At 39.5% G+C, this 13,610-nt stretch overlaps 1 protein-coding gene across 4 annotated transcripts in view; it reads right to left on the bottom strand.

Annotated features, from left to right (window-relative positions):
- SMG1 (SMG1 nonsense mediated mRNA decay associated PI3K related kinase) overlaps positions 1-13,610 on the bottom strand; it is a 97,472-nt gene that overhangs the window by 25,873 nt on the left and 57,989 nt on the right. For all 4 annotated transcript variants that reach the window (XM_057530204.1, XM_057530200.1, XM_057530202.1 and 1 more), the window contains 12 exons: positions 12,414-12,662; positions 11,809-12,093; positions 10,530-10,674; positions 9,928-10,066; positions 8,489-8,719; positions 8,207-8,384; positions 7,377-7,538; positions 6,599-6,816; positions 6,134-6,288; positions 4,210-4,432; positions 1,061-1,307; positions 383-612 (listed from right to left, as the gene is read on the bottom strand). In XM_057530204.1, coding sequence (XP_057386187.1) covers positions 383-612; positions 1,061-1,307; positions 4,210-4,432; positions 6,134-6,288; positions 6,599-6,816; positions 7,377-7,538; positions 8,207-8,384; positions 8,489-8,719; positions 9,928-10,066; positions 10,530-10,674; positions 11,809-12,093; positions 12,414-12,662 — 2,462 coding nt within the window. The remainder of the gene's footprint in view (positions 1-382; positions 613-1,060; positions 1,308-4,209; positions 4,433-6,133; positions 6,289-6,598; positions 6,817-7,376; positions 7,539-8,206; positions 8,385-8,488; positions 8,720-9,927; positions 10,067-10,529; positions 10,675-11,808; positions 12,094-12,413; positions 12,663-13,610) is intronic.

Genomic DNA, 13,610 nt, shown 5'->3' with positions numbered 1-13,610 from the left:
CCCATACCTACCCTACTTAGATTCATTTTATTTGTCTAGATGTTGGAACCTGAAGTTGTGACTGTTTAAAAATTTATCTTCTTATCTGTAGTACTTAGTACTACTACTGTCATATACACTAAGCACTCAGATACTTAGCTAAAATGAATTCTAAAAAACTGTTCTAAATCATAATAAATTTCACGGGTACAAAATAGGATGCCACAGTGATTAACTCCAAATTTAAAGTTGTGTCTACTCCTTCTTTAACTCTTATAAACTTGGAAAAAATCCTCAAGGGCAGTAAGACTAGAAATATGTCACATATATCAGAGAACAGACTAATACATATTACCTGTTTATTAACATTCAAATAAAAGCACATATTTTAATTTTAATCAACCTTTTGTGCTTGTAGGGCAGCTTCCCGTTGTTGCCATCGTTTGTAAAGACCAAATAAGGGCGTGGCTCCATCCACCCACTGGATCAGGCCCGACCGAGTTCCTAGTGGTGTTACGGAATAGTGTCGGGCGTGGAAACGGGGTGATTCCTGGCGATTGATTGTAGCAAACATAGTATTTACAATTGACAGAAATTGCATTATTCTCTCATCCAGATGTAAATCCTCCAATCCTATGGAAACAAAATTAAAGTAGCTAGAGTAGGTGACCAGATGGGGTGAAGTGCAATGGGATAGGACCGGAAACATACCACTTTTTTGTGTCCCTCTCAATTAGCAACAGCAGTCAAGAACTGACAGCCAAAGAAGCACAATGAGAGCATTAGAGAACATTCTATTCAGTCACAAGGTATTAGATACCAGCATTATTAGCTGTACCTCAGTTGCCCTGCTTGTATAAGTTTATAAGCAAGAAGAGAGGAAGCAATGGAAAATCACACTACACAGCCTCCAACCACTTCTATCAAAATACAGGATACTCCAGGCTATTCACGACATACAGATATTCACCTAAAACAATCCTAACACACACACACACACACACACACACACACACACACACACACACACACACACACACAGTGTTAATAATCAGACTAATGTTCTTCTTTTAAATCCCACCTTTAAAAAGATAAGGATAGCTCTTCCCATCTGACCCGAGAAAGAGAAGTTTCTTTGGCTTCGTTTTGGTAGGTAAGATTGTGATGGTTCCACCCACACTGTGGATTGTGACAGTGTCTCTGGCTGAGACTTCTCCAGGAAGAGCAATTTCAGTGTTAGTCATGGCAGCCAGCCACGGGCTGATTTCTTCAAGACGCAAGATGTAACTTGCACGTTTCTGTGCTCTCTGTTGCAAACTCAGCATTATCTATATTTAAGATAGGAAAAGTTTACAGTACCATTACAACACTTATTTTCTTCTACATTCAATCTGGCTTAAAGATAAATTTAAAATACAAACACCTCTAGTCTAGTTCTTACATTTAATTTGATGTTACATATTTGGGCCATCCTGGGAGGGGAAACACTGGTGTGCTGATATGCTCTAGGTGATTTCTACTTTGTTCAGACCTCTCCCACCTCCTCTGTACAAATATGCAATGAAATCATAGCAGATGGAAAGAAATCACTACTGTGATCACAAAATTCAAGGCTTGTAGCATATTCCCCACTGTTAAGTTATGTCCAATCAATGCCCTTGTACAAGTCACTTCAGTCCTTGCAATAGAGCAAAAGATATAGCCAGCTATTGGCTGTCAGGTAGACACACCCTTAAGGAAGCCATCTGAAAATGTGGTAACAATTTAGAGCTCTGACTACTTTAAGTATGCAGAAAAACACACAATCTCTTCTAATAACTCACAGGAGTGGATCATGTATAGCTGTATCTCTACTTGTAGCTAACTCAATAATCTATACCTGATTTAATGAACTCTGGGCTCTGCTTTCATGTGAAAATTTTTAAATCAATCTTTAGCAACATTTGTTCATAAAAGGAAAAAGACAACTGGAAACACCTCAAGTATCCACTGACAGGACAAAGGATAAACTGTGGTATTGTCCCATAATCTATCAATGTTCAGCTGTATACAAAATATGGATGACATTAAAAAAAAACAAAAACAAAAACCTAATGCTGATCCATCAATTATGGAAGTGGTAAACACATGCATGTACATACAATATAATCTCATTTATATGAAGCTCAAAAACAGGAGAAGCTAAACAATATACCATTTAGAAATGTATCAATAAAAACTGTTTTTTTAAAGTAAGTAATGATTAATTCAAAATTCAGAGCAGTGGTTGTGGAAAGGGAGATATAATTATGGAGGGACATAGGACTTCTAAAATTTTTCTCTATGACTTATTTCACACACACACACACACACACACACACACACACACACACACGGGGTTTTTAAAAAGTATTCCCGGGCTTCCCTGGTGGCGCAGTGGTTGGGAGTCCGCCTGCCAATGCAGAGGACGCGGGTTCGAGCCCTGGTCTGGGAGGATCCCACATGCCGCGGAGCGGCTGGGCCCGTGGGCCACAATTGCTGAGCCTGCGCATCTGGAGCCTGTGCTCCGCAGCGGGAGGGGCCGCAATAGTGGGAGGCCTGCGCACCGCGATGAAGAGTGGCCCCCGCTTGCCGCAGCTGGAGAAGGCCCTCGCACAGAAACGAAGACCCGGCACAGCCATAAATAAATAAAAAAAATTAAAAAAAAAAAAAAGTATTCCCCCTGGGAAGGGGGTGGGGGTGGGGGAAAGACTGGGATCAGCAGATACAAACTAGTATACATAGGATGGATGAACAAGGCCCTACTGTAGAGCACCGGGAACTGTATTCAGTATCCTGGGATAAACCATAATGGAAAAGAATATGAAAAAGAATGTAAATCTATATATATAAAAGAGTCACTTTGCTGTACAGCAGAAAGTAACGCCACATTATAAATCAACTATACTTCAATTAAAAAAAAAAAAGTATTCTCCCTGTCTCCTCCTCTGGATTTCTTGGTTGATTTACTGAGAAGAACACAAAGAAGCAAGAAACTACTGCTGGAACACGAGGAAACAAGTTTTGGCTAGGCCACACATAATAAACTTCATCCTTCATGTTAGTGCTCTTAGCTTGTGCTTCTAAGGCATTTCCCCTGAATTTAGCATTTCCTCTAGTTTCCTCTACTTTGCATTTACTAGTTAAAGTCAGGTGTACTTTTTGTCTCTACACTGTATCTTTTAATAGTTTTTTCATTACTAAAGCTAAGGAAATCAGTTAAGACCAATATAGGAAAGGGATAGGGAAAGAAGGGATAAGAAAAAAAGCTACAAGGTAGCTTAAATAGGCTCCCCCGGGGCTTCCCTGGTGGCACAGTGGTTAAGAATCCTCCTGCCAATGCAGGGGACACGGGTTCGAGCCCTGGTCCGGGGAGATCCCACGTGCCGCAGATCAACTAAGCCCGTGTGCCACAACTACTGAGCCTGCGCTCTAAAGCCCGCGAGCCACAACTACTGAGCCCACGTGCCACAGCTACTGAGCCCACGTGCCACAACTACTGAAGCCCACGTGCCTAGAGCCCGTGCTCTGCAACAAGAGAAGCCACTGCAATGAGTAGCCCGCGCACCGCAACAAAGACCCAACACAGTCAAAAATAAAATAAATAAATTTAAAATAAATAAATAAACAGGCTCCCCCAACTAGTGGTGCTATTGCTGAAACAGATGAAAACCAAAGAACATACAGAATTAAGGGGACCAAAACATAAAAGATAAGGATTCCCAAGTATTTAAATACACTAATCATCTCTCAAACAGGCTATGCAGAACTGCTGTCAAAGAATTCCTTATAAAAAATGATGTTGTTACATGTGAATATTTTGTCTGTTAGAAATACTGAATACCACTCCACCAAGAAAAACTACATAGGTCCAAGATTAAATTTCTTAATCTTTTATGAGAAGAATATAGCAGGCAGTCAATATTTAGCTCAAGGCCACAGCTCCTTCCTTGCCTAATTTCTTACAGTATATTCTTCCCTGGAGTGAACCCTCAGTAGATTTAAGTTTGCCACCCTAGGCCCACTCACCCTCAAATTCTCAAAAATGAAGAAAACACCTTTCTCTATATTCTTTACAAGCAACTGACCACTGACTGCCTTCCATGGGCTTAGAAAGTTCTCTTGTGTTCTAAGTAAAAAGAGTCCCCTTACTTAAATTTTTTATCTCAGGGAATTTCCTATTTCAGTAGCATTCTTGAGATTTTTCTGTACCTCTTTAAATGGAATCCAGCTGCTTCCAGGCTTTGCAGGGTTTGATGGTGTCTTCAGTTTTTCTAGGGCATTTTCTATCGCATCACCGTAGTTATCCTGAAACCACTTTTCATGAGGCGTTTCTGCAGGGGCCGCCGTGATGCTCCTCACATGCTCCAAAGCAAACACAATGGGCTTCATCAAAGCCGTGTGCTTCTCCCGCATGATTGCAATTTTCTCTTCTCTGACCAGAAAGATGTAAAGAGTTCAATACAAACAAGGAACAATTTAATTGTCAAGTGTAAGTAAACAGTATCAAAGAATAGTCAAAATAAAGTAATGAAATATTAGCAAAGTAACTGACTAAAAACAGCATTGCAAAAAATCCAGCATATAAAAGGGGCGCCTTCTCTTTTCAACAAGTGGTGCCGGGAAAGCTGGATATCTGCTTACAAAAGAATGAAGCTGAACTCTTACCTTTTACTATGTGTCAAAAAATAAGTCAAAATGGATCAAAGACCTTAACATAAAAGCTAAGGCTTTATTTAAAACTCTTAGAAGAAAACAAAAGAAAAAATTGATAAACTGGGCTACATCAATACTAAAAAATCATGTGCATCAAAAGACATTTTTTTGGACTTCCCTGGTGGCGCAGTGGTTAAGAATCCGCCTGCCAATGCAGGGCACACGGGTTCGATCCCTGGTCCAGGAAGATCCCACATGCCACAGAGCAACTAACCCCGTGTGCCACAACTACTGAGCCCACGTGCCACAACTACTGAAGCCCACGCTCCGCAACAAGACAAGCCACCGTAATGAGAAGCCCGCGCACCACAATGAAGAGTAGCCCCTGCTCTCTGCAACTAGAGAAAGCCCGCGTGCAGCAAAGACCCAACACAGCCAGAAATAAATTTTAAAAAAAAAAAGACATTTTTTTTCACTCAAGAGAGTGAAAAAGACAATGCATAAAACAGGGGTAAAATATTTGCAAATCATGTGTATGATAAGGGATTAATATCCAGAATATTTAGAGAGCCCCTAAAACTCAACAACAATAAAACAACCCAGTTCAAAAATGGGCAAAGGCTTCAAACAGACACTTCTCCAAAGGAGGTATACAAATGCTCAATAAGCACATGAAAATACGCTCAACATTATTAGTCATTAGAGAAATGCAAATCAAAGCCTCAAGATACCATTTCACACACATTAGGATGTTACTATCAAAAAGACAGAAAATAACAAATGTTGGCAAGGATATGGAGAAATTGGAACCCAGTTTACCAGTTCATCTACAAGTTAAACATAGAATTACTATCTGACCCAGCAAATCCATTGGCTCACACACAATTAAAAGCAGGGACTCAAACAGATATTTGTAAAGCAATGCTGACAGAAGCATTGTTTACAACAGCCAAAAGACAAGAGCAACTCAAGTGTCCATTGACAGATGAGTGCATCTCATGCACTCATGAGTGAGCAACTCAAGTGTCCATTGACAGATGAGTGCATAAATAAAACGTGGTATATCCATACGATGGAATGTTATTCAGCAATAAAAAGGAAGCCAATTCTGATACATGCTACAACATGGAATGAACCTTCAAAACATTATGATAAGTGAAATAAACCAGACACAAAAGGACAAATACTGTATGATACCAGTCACACGAGGTACTTAGAATAGTCAAATTCATAAAGACAGAAAGCAAAATAGTGGTAACCAGGGGCTGGGGATAGGGGAGAAGGGAAGTACTATTAAATGGGTACGGAGCTGTTTGGGATGATGGATAAGTTCCGGAATTTGACATAACACTGTGAATGTACTTACTGCAACTGAATTGTACACTTAAAATTAGTTGAAACAGCAAACTTTATATGTATTTTACATTAAAAAAAAAAAGAGGCAGCTATGTTTTTGGAGTGTAAGTATATGAAAACATACTTGCGTAAGGTATTGTTGTTCTGGACTCTCTTCACCTCATCTTCCAGCTGCTGAATTCGTCTCAGGACATACATGTGTTGCTGTAACAGAACTCCCAACCAGAGCTCATCCCAGAGAACAGTGACCCTGCGCAGCTCAGCCACGAGCATCTGAACCTGCACACACGGCACATCCAAATATGCTCATCTACAAATCTACACACAGCACAGTTCTGCAAACACTGGACATTGCAAGTGAAATGTGTGCATCTTGTTCATTATCCAATTAGAGAACCTTGATCAGTGATTCTATCAGTAAAGATTTATAAAACCAATTTTGGTTATTTAAAAGCTTTACTCCTTGAATAATATTTCCGTAACAGTTTTATGGGTTTAGTTTTTAGGTGAGTTTTTTTGGGTTTTTTTGGGTGGGGGGGTGGTTCCAATAAAAATTTATTTTAAAACATATGAGTTGGTTTTTTTGTACCTGTAACACCATAGTTGGGTTTGCAGAGGACAGTTTATCTACAATTTTGCTGTAGCAATCCTGCATCATGGCTTGGTCTTCATTCAATCCACTTTTAGGCTCATCCTTATTGCTATCTTGAGAAGCAGGAGGACTTCCTCCCTCACATTCAGAAACCAGCAATTCTTCTCCTTGAATATTGCCAAGTAAAGTTGGAATTGCAGAGGAAAATTTATTTCCTAAAGTGAAATAGGAGAATAAGGTATAATTTGGATACTTCTCCCATGTGCATATGTTGAGTTAGGGAAAACATCAATAATGTATTTGATCCCAGAGCACTCATTTAACTAATTTTGCCTTCTGTGCACTAAGTTGACCAAAGATCATGGATATTCTGCCTTTTTACAAGTTCAGCTTCTATATTTATTAATATTATAAGCTAATAAAAGATAAATGGGGGAAAATATAATAAATGAGTCTCAACAAATAAAGTGTTCCCCCAGCCAGAGTCCAGAACTTATTTTCAATCCTTGTCTGCCAGTTAATTCAGCTCGGTGAACCTGAGATTTCTCCAAGCCTTGGTGGGTTACTGTGAGACTGAAGATATCGTGTAAAGCACACATCCTACTGCCAGACACGGTAGTTACTCAATAAATGGTGTTATTATTTTTACTATTATTATTATGGAAAAATTACAAACTCTATCAACTCTGGAACATAAAGCTTAAAAAATTTTACCTAACAAACGTTGTTTGCAAACTCATTTATACTTAAAGTAGCAGTATTTAAAATTCCTTACCTGAAGCCTGTGATTCACTACTAAGCGATATGGTGCCCACTATTGCAGGATACAATATGAGATGTGGGGAATCTTGAGCCACACGGCAGAGAAGGTTACAAATACTTTGGCGCACATACACTTCAGGGTGGTTTAAGCGTGAGAAAAGTTGTGGAATAATTCCTTCAGGATAAGAAAGAAAAATACTTTAAAGTTATTAAAAACAGTCAACATGGTGGAGGCAAAAGGATAAAACTTGATATATGTCAGCATTAGTTCTAAGAACCTCAAATTTCTCCCTGTGATAGCAAAGAACCATACACAATAGTTCTTGATTTGCAAGTTTAGTTGGGGTACAGAGCTATAATCAAAATCCTAAGCAATTCAAAAATGTTATAGAGAAATATATTTTCGTGAGTGCCTGTAAAAGAAGGCAGAAACAGACAATTTTTTCAAAGGGTATATGAAAGTTTTTGAAACTTATTCTTACCACTCTCTCCAAAATTCCTTTTGTATATAAAAAGCTTCCGCCTCTCAGCCTTCCATTTCTCTGAAAGGTGGGAGGGAAGTGGTATAACAAGCAGTCCAGAGTGTCCTATGAACTAATATAGCTATTTCATAACACATTCAAATAGTAAACATAGAGGAACTTTTTTTTTTTGGCCACACCACTCGGCATGTGTGATCTTAGTTCCCTGACCAGCGATTGAACCCGTGCCCCTCTGCAGTGGAAGCACAGAGTCTTAACCACTGGACCTCCAGGGAAGTCCAAGGAACTATTATTTTTCAACAGTCTTATTATATTCTACCCAGAAATAATTTTTCCTGAAACATTTTATTTAGACTATCACCTCTCCATGGCGCAGTCGGTGTTGTTTCCAAGCCATGTTCCAGATACTGCCTAAGCTCTCCAGCATGCTTCACAAGCAATCTGAGCAATCGCAACGTGGCCATCACAATCACGTCGTCCGTGCTCTGCTCTGCTCTGTGACTTAAATGTAGCCGAGGGTCATCTTCATCTAAAGGAATCTAAGGATGAAAAACAAAAGGGAAAAATAAGACAATTCAGAATACTGTTTTCATCTACTAGAAATTTCAAATAAACTTTCCTAACAGAACACTGTGCTACCTACCTGACCAGCATTGAGTTTAAGGAAAGTAAAATATGCACTGCAAGATAGTTTGTACAGGCTGAAGATTCTATCTACAACTTTCCTCCACACTTTAATAACTCCTTCTGTTGCACTTTCATCGAGTTCTGAAAGCCATGGGCAGCTTGATATTAACTGACGCCAGATAACATCAACCATGTCATCTTCCTCATTATCTTCACTTTCTGTTATCTGAAGTGTTATATCTTCATCCTGAAGAGAAATAGGGCAAAAAAATTTGCTATTTCTGGGCACAAATTAAAAAAGGGAAAAAGGTACGTGATTTTCCTAATATATGCAAGCATTTTCTCATTTATGACCAAAATACTCCACATTTAGTGTTATACATATTAAATCAATGTTACTATGCTTCTCTTTATGATATATTCACTAATGTAGCTAATGATGAAGGATATAAGCATTTAGCAAAGATCAAAGATTTTGATTTGGGGAATTTAAATGCTTCAGAGTTACAACATAATACTCTGCCTGCAGAGAATTACCTTACTCTCTCTACAGTACTGCACATGTACTTAACACCAGCTTTGACAGACACTAAGAACTAAGTCAACACAGTTTTATCTCAGCAAATAAAATGCAAACTTCTAAAGTCTACAACTAAATACTTAATAGTTATAACATTCTAGAATTCATAGAACTTTGAGAGGGGAGGGAGTAAATCCTACAGACCATCTAGTCTGCTGGTTTTCAGCTATGGCTGTATAATTTAGAATCACCTAGTAAAACTTCAATAAACCCTCCCATCCCCAACACATACACAAACGTTCCATCCAGAATATGTGCAAAAGGGCTTAGACACTGGCATATTTTAAAAGCTTCCAAGCCAGTATTAAGAATTTCTGGGGCTTCCCTGGTGGCACAGTGGTTGAGAATCTGCCTGCCAATGCAGGGGACACGGGTTCGAGCCCTGGTCTGGGAAGATCCCACATGCCGTGGAGCAACTGGGCCCGTAAGCCACAACTACTGAGCCTGAGCGTCTGGAGCCTCTGCTCCGCAACAAGAGAGGCCGCGATAGTGAGAGGCCCGCGAACCACGATGAAGAGTGGCCCCCACTCACCGCAACTGGAGAAAGCCCTCACACAGAAACGAAGACCCAACACAGCCAAAAATAAACATAATAAATAAATAATAAATAAAAATTAAAAAAAAAAAAGAATTTCTGATCAGAAGAGCAATTAAAAGAGAAATCTACATAAAACAAACTTCACCTTTTTTAACAGGACCCTAAGGAAATGACTTGATTTCTCAAGAAATCACATTCTTCTTATTAGAAAAATACTTTAACTCACCTTCATCTTATCAAAGTTTCATTTAAAACAAAACATTTAATCAAGTATATGTGATTTAGAACAGTGAACTTGACACTATTTCCCCCAAACACTGTATCATGTTTTCCTTGCCTGAATCCCCGCTGGCCGACAAACAGCTTGACCAAGAATACCATATATTCTCTCTTTTTCTTCTTCGGTTATAGTGTCTGGGAGCAGATTCTGAACTTCAGATTTTTCTCTAGGCAGCAGACGAACACCTTCTCCCTGACTATAAAAATAAAACAAATCATCAGTATTTCAGCTACCGAAACTTCGCCATGTCAGCAGAGATTTTAAATCTCTGGTTTGTGGGCTTCCCTGGTGGCACAGTGGTTAAGAATCCGCCTGCCAATGCAGCGGACATGGGTTCGATCCCTGGTCCAGGAAGATCCCACATGCCGCGGAGCAACTAAGCCCGTGTGCCACAACTACTGAGCCTGCACTCTAGAGCCCACGAGCCTCAACTACTAAGCCCATGTGCCACAATTACTGAAGCCCACGCCTAGAGCCCGTGCTCCGCAACAAGAGAAGCCACTGCAATGAGAAGCCCGCTCACCGCAACTAGAGAAAGCCCACGCGCAGCAACGAAGACCCAATGCAGCCAAAAATAAATAAATAAAATAAATAAATTTATAAAAAAAAAACTCTATTTTGCAATGCATTAAATAAATTACACATTTCAACGTACATACCTAGCATTGTCAACCACCTTTCTGCCCCACCTGTAAGCCCAACTAGCCAACGCTGCCCAAGATTTGGCTACTTCAGGCGCCTGTACTGAAGATAGGTGATACAACTGTCCCAAAATGAAGTCAGGTTCTCCAACTCCAATATGTACTGCCATAGCGGAGAAAAAAATAACAATGTCACATTCATAAGTTTCTAATGGCATTCCCATTAACATTTTAGGATTTTACTATCTGCAAATAATAAGTTCTGTAACGTTATATAAGCACACATTTGTATTATGCTTTTCTAAAAGGCTAATATGTTTAAATGAATCAACTCAGCTTCCCAAGTAAGCTTAAATTATCACCCTGTAAAACACATCAATGTCTTTCATGATACTGAACTTTACGAACAGTTCAGGTGTCAGATGTGTTCTAGAATGTCTTGCATTTTGGATTTGACTGGCCATTTCCTCACAATTAGATTCAGCTTAAACATTCTGGCAAAAATAATAGATAGGTGATGAGTATACAATTTCATTCAATCAAAGATTCATGACGTAAATATCTTTATTTCCAGTTTAGAAGTGAAGAAATCTCCTGCTATAGTGCCACTTGCCAATATGAAGATTTATAATGATCACAAGACATATCCCTTGTGAATAAAGACCCCTATAGTACACAGATTAGAATTACTTAGTAAGACCAATGTAAGTAACTACAATTCTAGGCTTCACAACAACAAAATGAACGACATGCACAAAATTCTCATGTTTCAGCAAAAAGGTTAGTTATCTCCCAATCTGTAAAACCTGGACAATGGTGCCTACCATAACAGGCACTCAAACACTGCATGAATTAACCACCCTATTTGTCGAGTACCCTTCTGTTACTAGCACTAGTGTCAGGATGTGAAACGTGAACCTTTCTGTAGTTTCTGTGCCCCACCAGTCAACGGGACCAGAGGCCACTATTCTGTATCTTTGTTGTTCCTCCTAGCATGAGGTAGAATTTTAGATATCATGGGCAGGACCTTACTGCCAGGAAAAACATCAAGGTCCATAAAAGCACCATGAACTGGGGAGGTGGGAAGTAAGGCCTGGGAGGCGGAGTTCAGTGACTTCCACAGTGGCATCAGATGCTAAAGAAATGTGCTTTAGTCACTTCTGGGCAATATAATATACTAAATTTCCACAGAGACAGTTTTTGTGGCCAATTATAGCCAGCCTAACACTGTACACTTTAAAATAGGGGGAAATAACTTCTAAAATTAGTATTTTAAAGCTAACCAAACAAATCCTACCTGTAGATTCGCTCTCGATCCGAGGATACTCTTCTTCCATTGTATTAACAGACGGTAGTTCAATTAGAGTGAGTATGTTTTTAGATAAAGTAGAAAGACCTGTCAAGTTCTGCTGCTGCTGAGCTCTGTAAACCTGTTTCAGCTGCCCTGAAATTTCCTTCCATTCTGCCTGGATCCATTTAGCCAATGTCAGAATTGACTTGGCAACAGCATGTTCAGCCTTGGCAGACTTGCAGAAAGATATGGCGCAGGAACTCAACATCTCCATTGCGTGTGTTGACTGGCCTATAAAAAATCAAAACACCAGCCCTTAGAAGCAAACAAATGACATTCTTTCAGGATAAAGTAATATTGTAAATTCAGTGATAATCAATGATCTCTGCAAACATTTCCTACTTTAATAAACAATAACAAAATTACCTCTTTTAAAAGCACCAAATTACAGAGGTAAGTCAATTACACAAAACTTACTCTTCAGGACCCAAATTTTCTGCAACAGTTGAAAAAAATCAACTTTTCTATTATTGCCTTACACCATACACAGTAACATTCACACACATGATTTTTATTATAGTCGTGTATTAATCATAATTCATTTTACTAACCTGCTGTATACAGCAATTTGGTTTTTTCAATGTCCAGTTCAGGCCCCCATTTTTCATCCATTTGACCTTGAGTTGATAGTTTTTTAAAATGCTGGACCAAATCCTGGGCAGTGGTGGTCTTTCCCAGCTGAACCTCACTACACTGTGCCAGCAGTCTTGTTGCAAGTGACACATTCCCCCGTTTTCTAGCAAATTTTGCTGCTGTTAGACCTAATTCCATAAGATGGCTTCTAATTGGAATTGTTTGTTCTGGAGAGAAGAAAATGTTTTATTAGTCCTTGCCTGGTCTAATCCCAGATTGCACAGAAACATGGCCAAAAAATTTCTTCCCCAACTATTCCCTTCCCCACTACCTCCCTAAATAAAGATAATTCGTTTTTCATCATCTTTTAATCCCTAACAGCTAGCATAGTGCTTGGCATACAATAAACAATAAATGTTTGTTAAAATAAATGTATACAATGGAGTAGACAAAAGTAAAAATCGTTCAGTATAAGAAATTTAACTTTTTAGCTTCTGAATTGTTTTAGTAAAGAGCCTAAGCCAAAGGGTGGGGAATGAGGGTAAGGCCAGACCATCCCCCCTTCTTGAGTAAGTACCCTCTGCCCTTCTACCATGCCATTCTCTCCTGGTTTACTCCTACCTTTCTGAAGAACCTTTCTCATTCTCCTTCTCATCCACTACCCATCCATTATAATTGGTGTTCCTTGGGGTCAGTCCTAGGCTCTCTACTCTTCTCACTCTGCATACTCTCCCTGGACAATATCATCTGCTCCTGTGGCTTCCATTACCATACAAATGCTGATGACTCTTGAATCTTTATCTCTAGCCCAGACCTGACATCTGAGTCCCACCTGCCTACCAGTCACCTATACTCAGGTATTTCAAAGGCACTTTAACCTGTGTTACATGGAATCAGTTTTCCACCACCCTCCAAACCTACTTTCGTCTCTGTTTTCTCTTTCTCAGGTAAAGGCACACGATCAACTTGGCTACCTGAGCAGGTGCCTGGCAGTCATCTTAGCCTTTACTTTCAATCCTCATATCACATCTGCTTTTTTCTGTCCCTACTGCTACTACCTTGGTTATCTTTAGCAGGGACTTCAGCCTAACTGGTCCCTCTGCCCCCAGCCTTAGCCTCTTCTAATTCATTCTCCCATCTGCAACTGAACTGATCTTACACAAAGGTAAATCTGA

Source organism: Balaenoptera acutorostrata, chromosome 15, assembly GCF_949987535.1.
Source record: "Balaenoptera acutorostrata chromosome 15, mBalAcu1.1, whole genome shotgun sequence".
Lineage (NCBI taxonomy): Eukaryota > Metazoa > Chordata > Mammalia > Artiodactyla > Balaenopteridae > Balaenoptera > Balaenoptera acutorostrata.
This window is presented reverse-complemented; position numbering and strand designations above follow the sequence as displayed.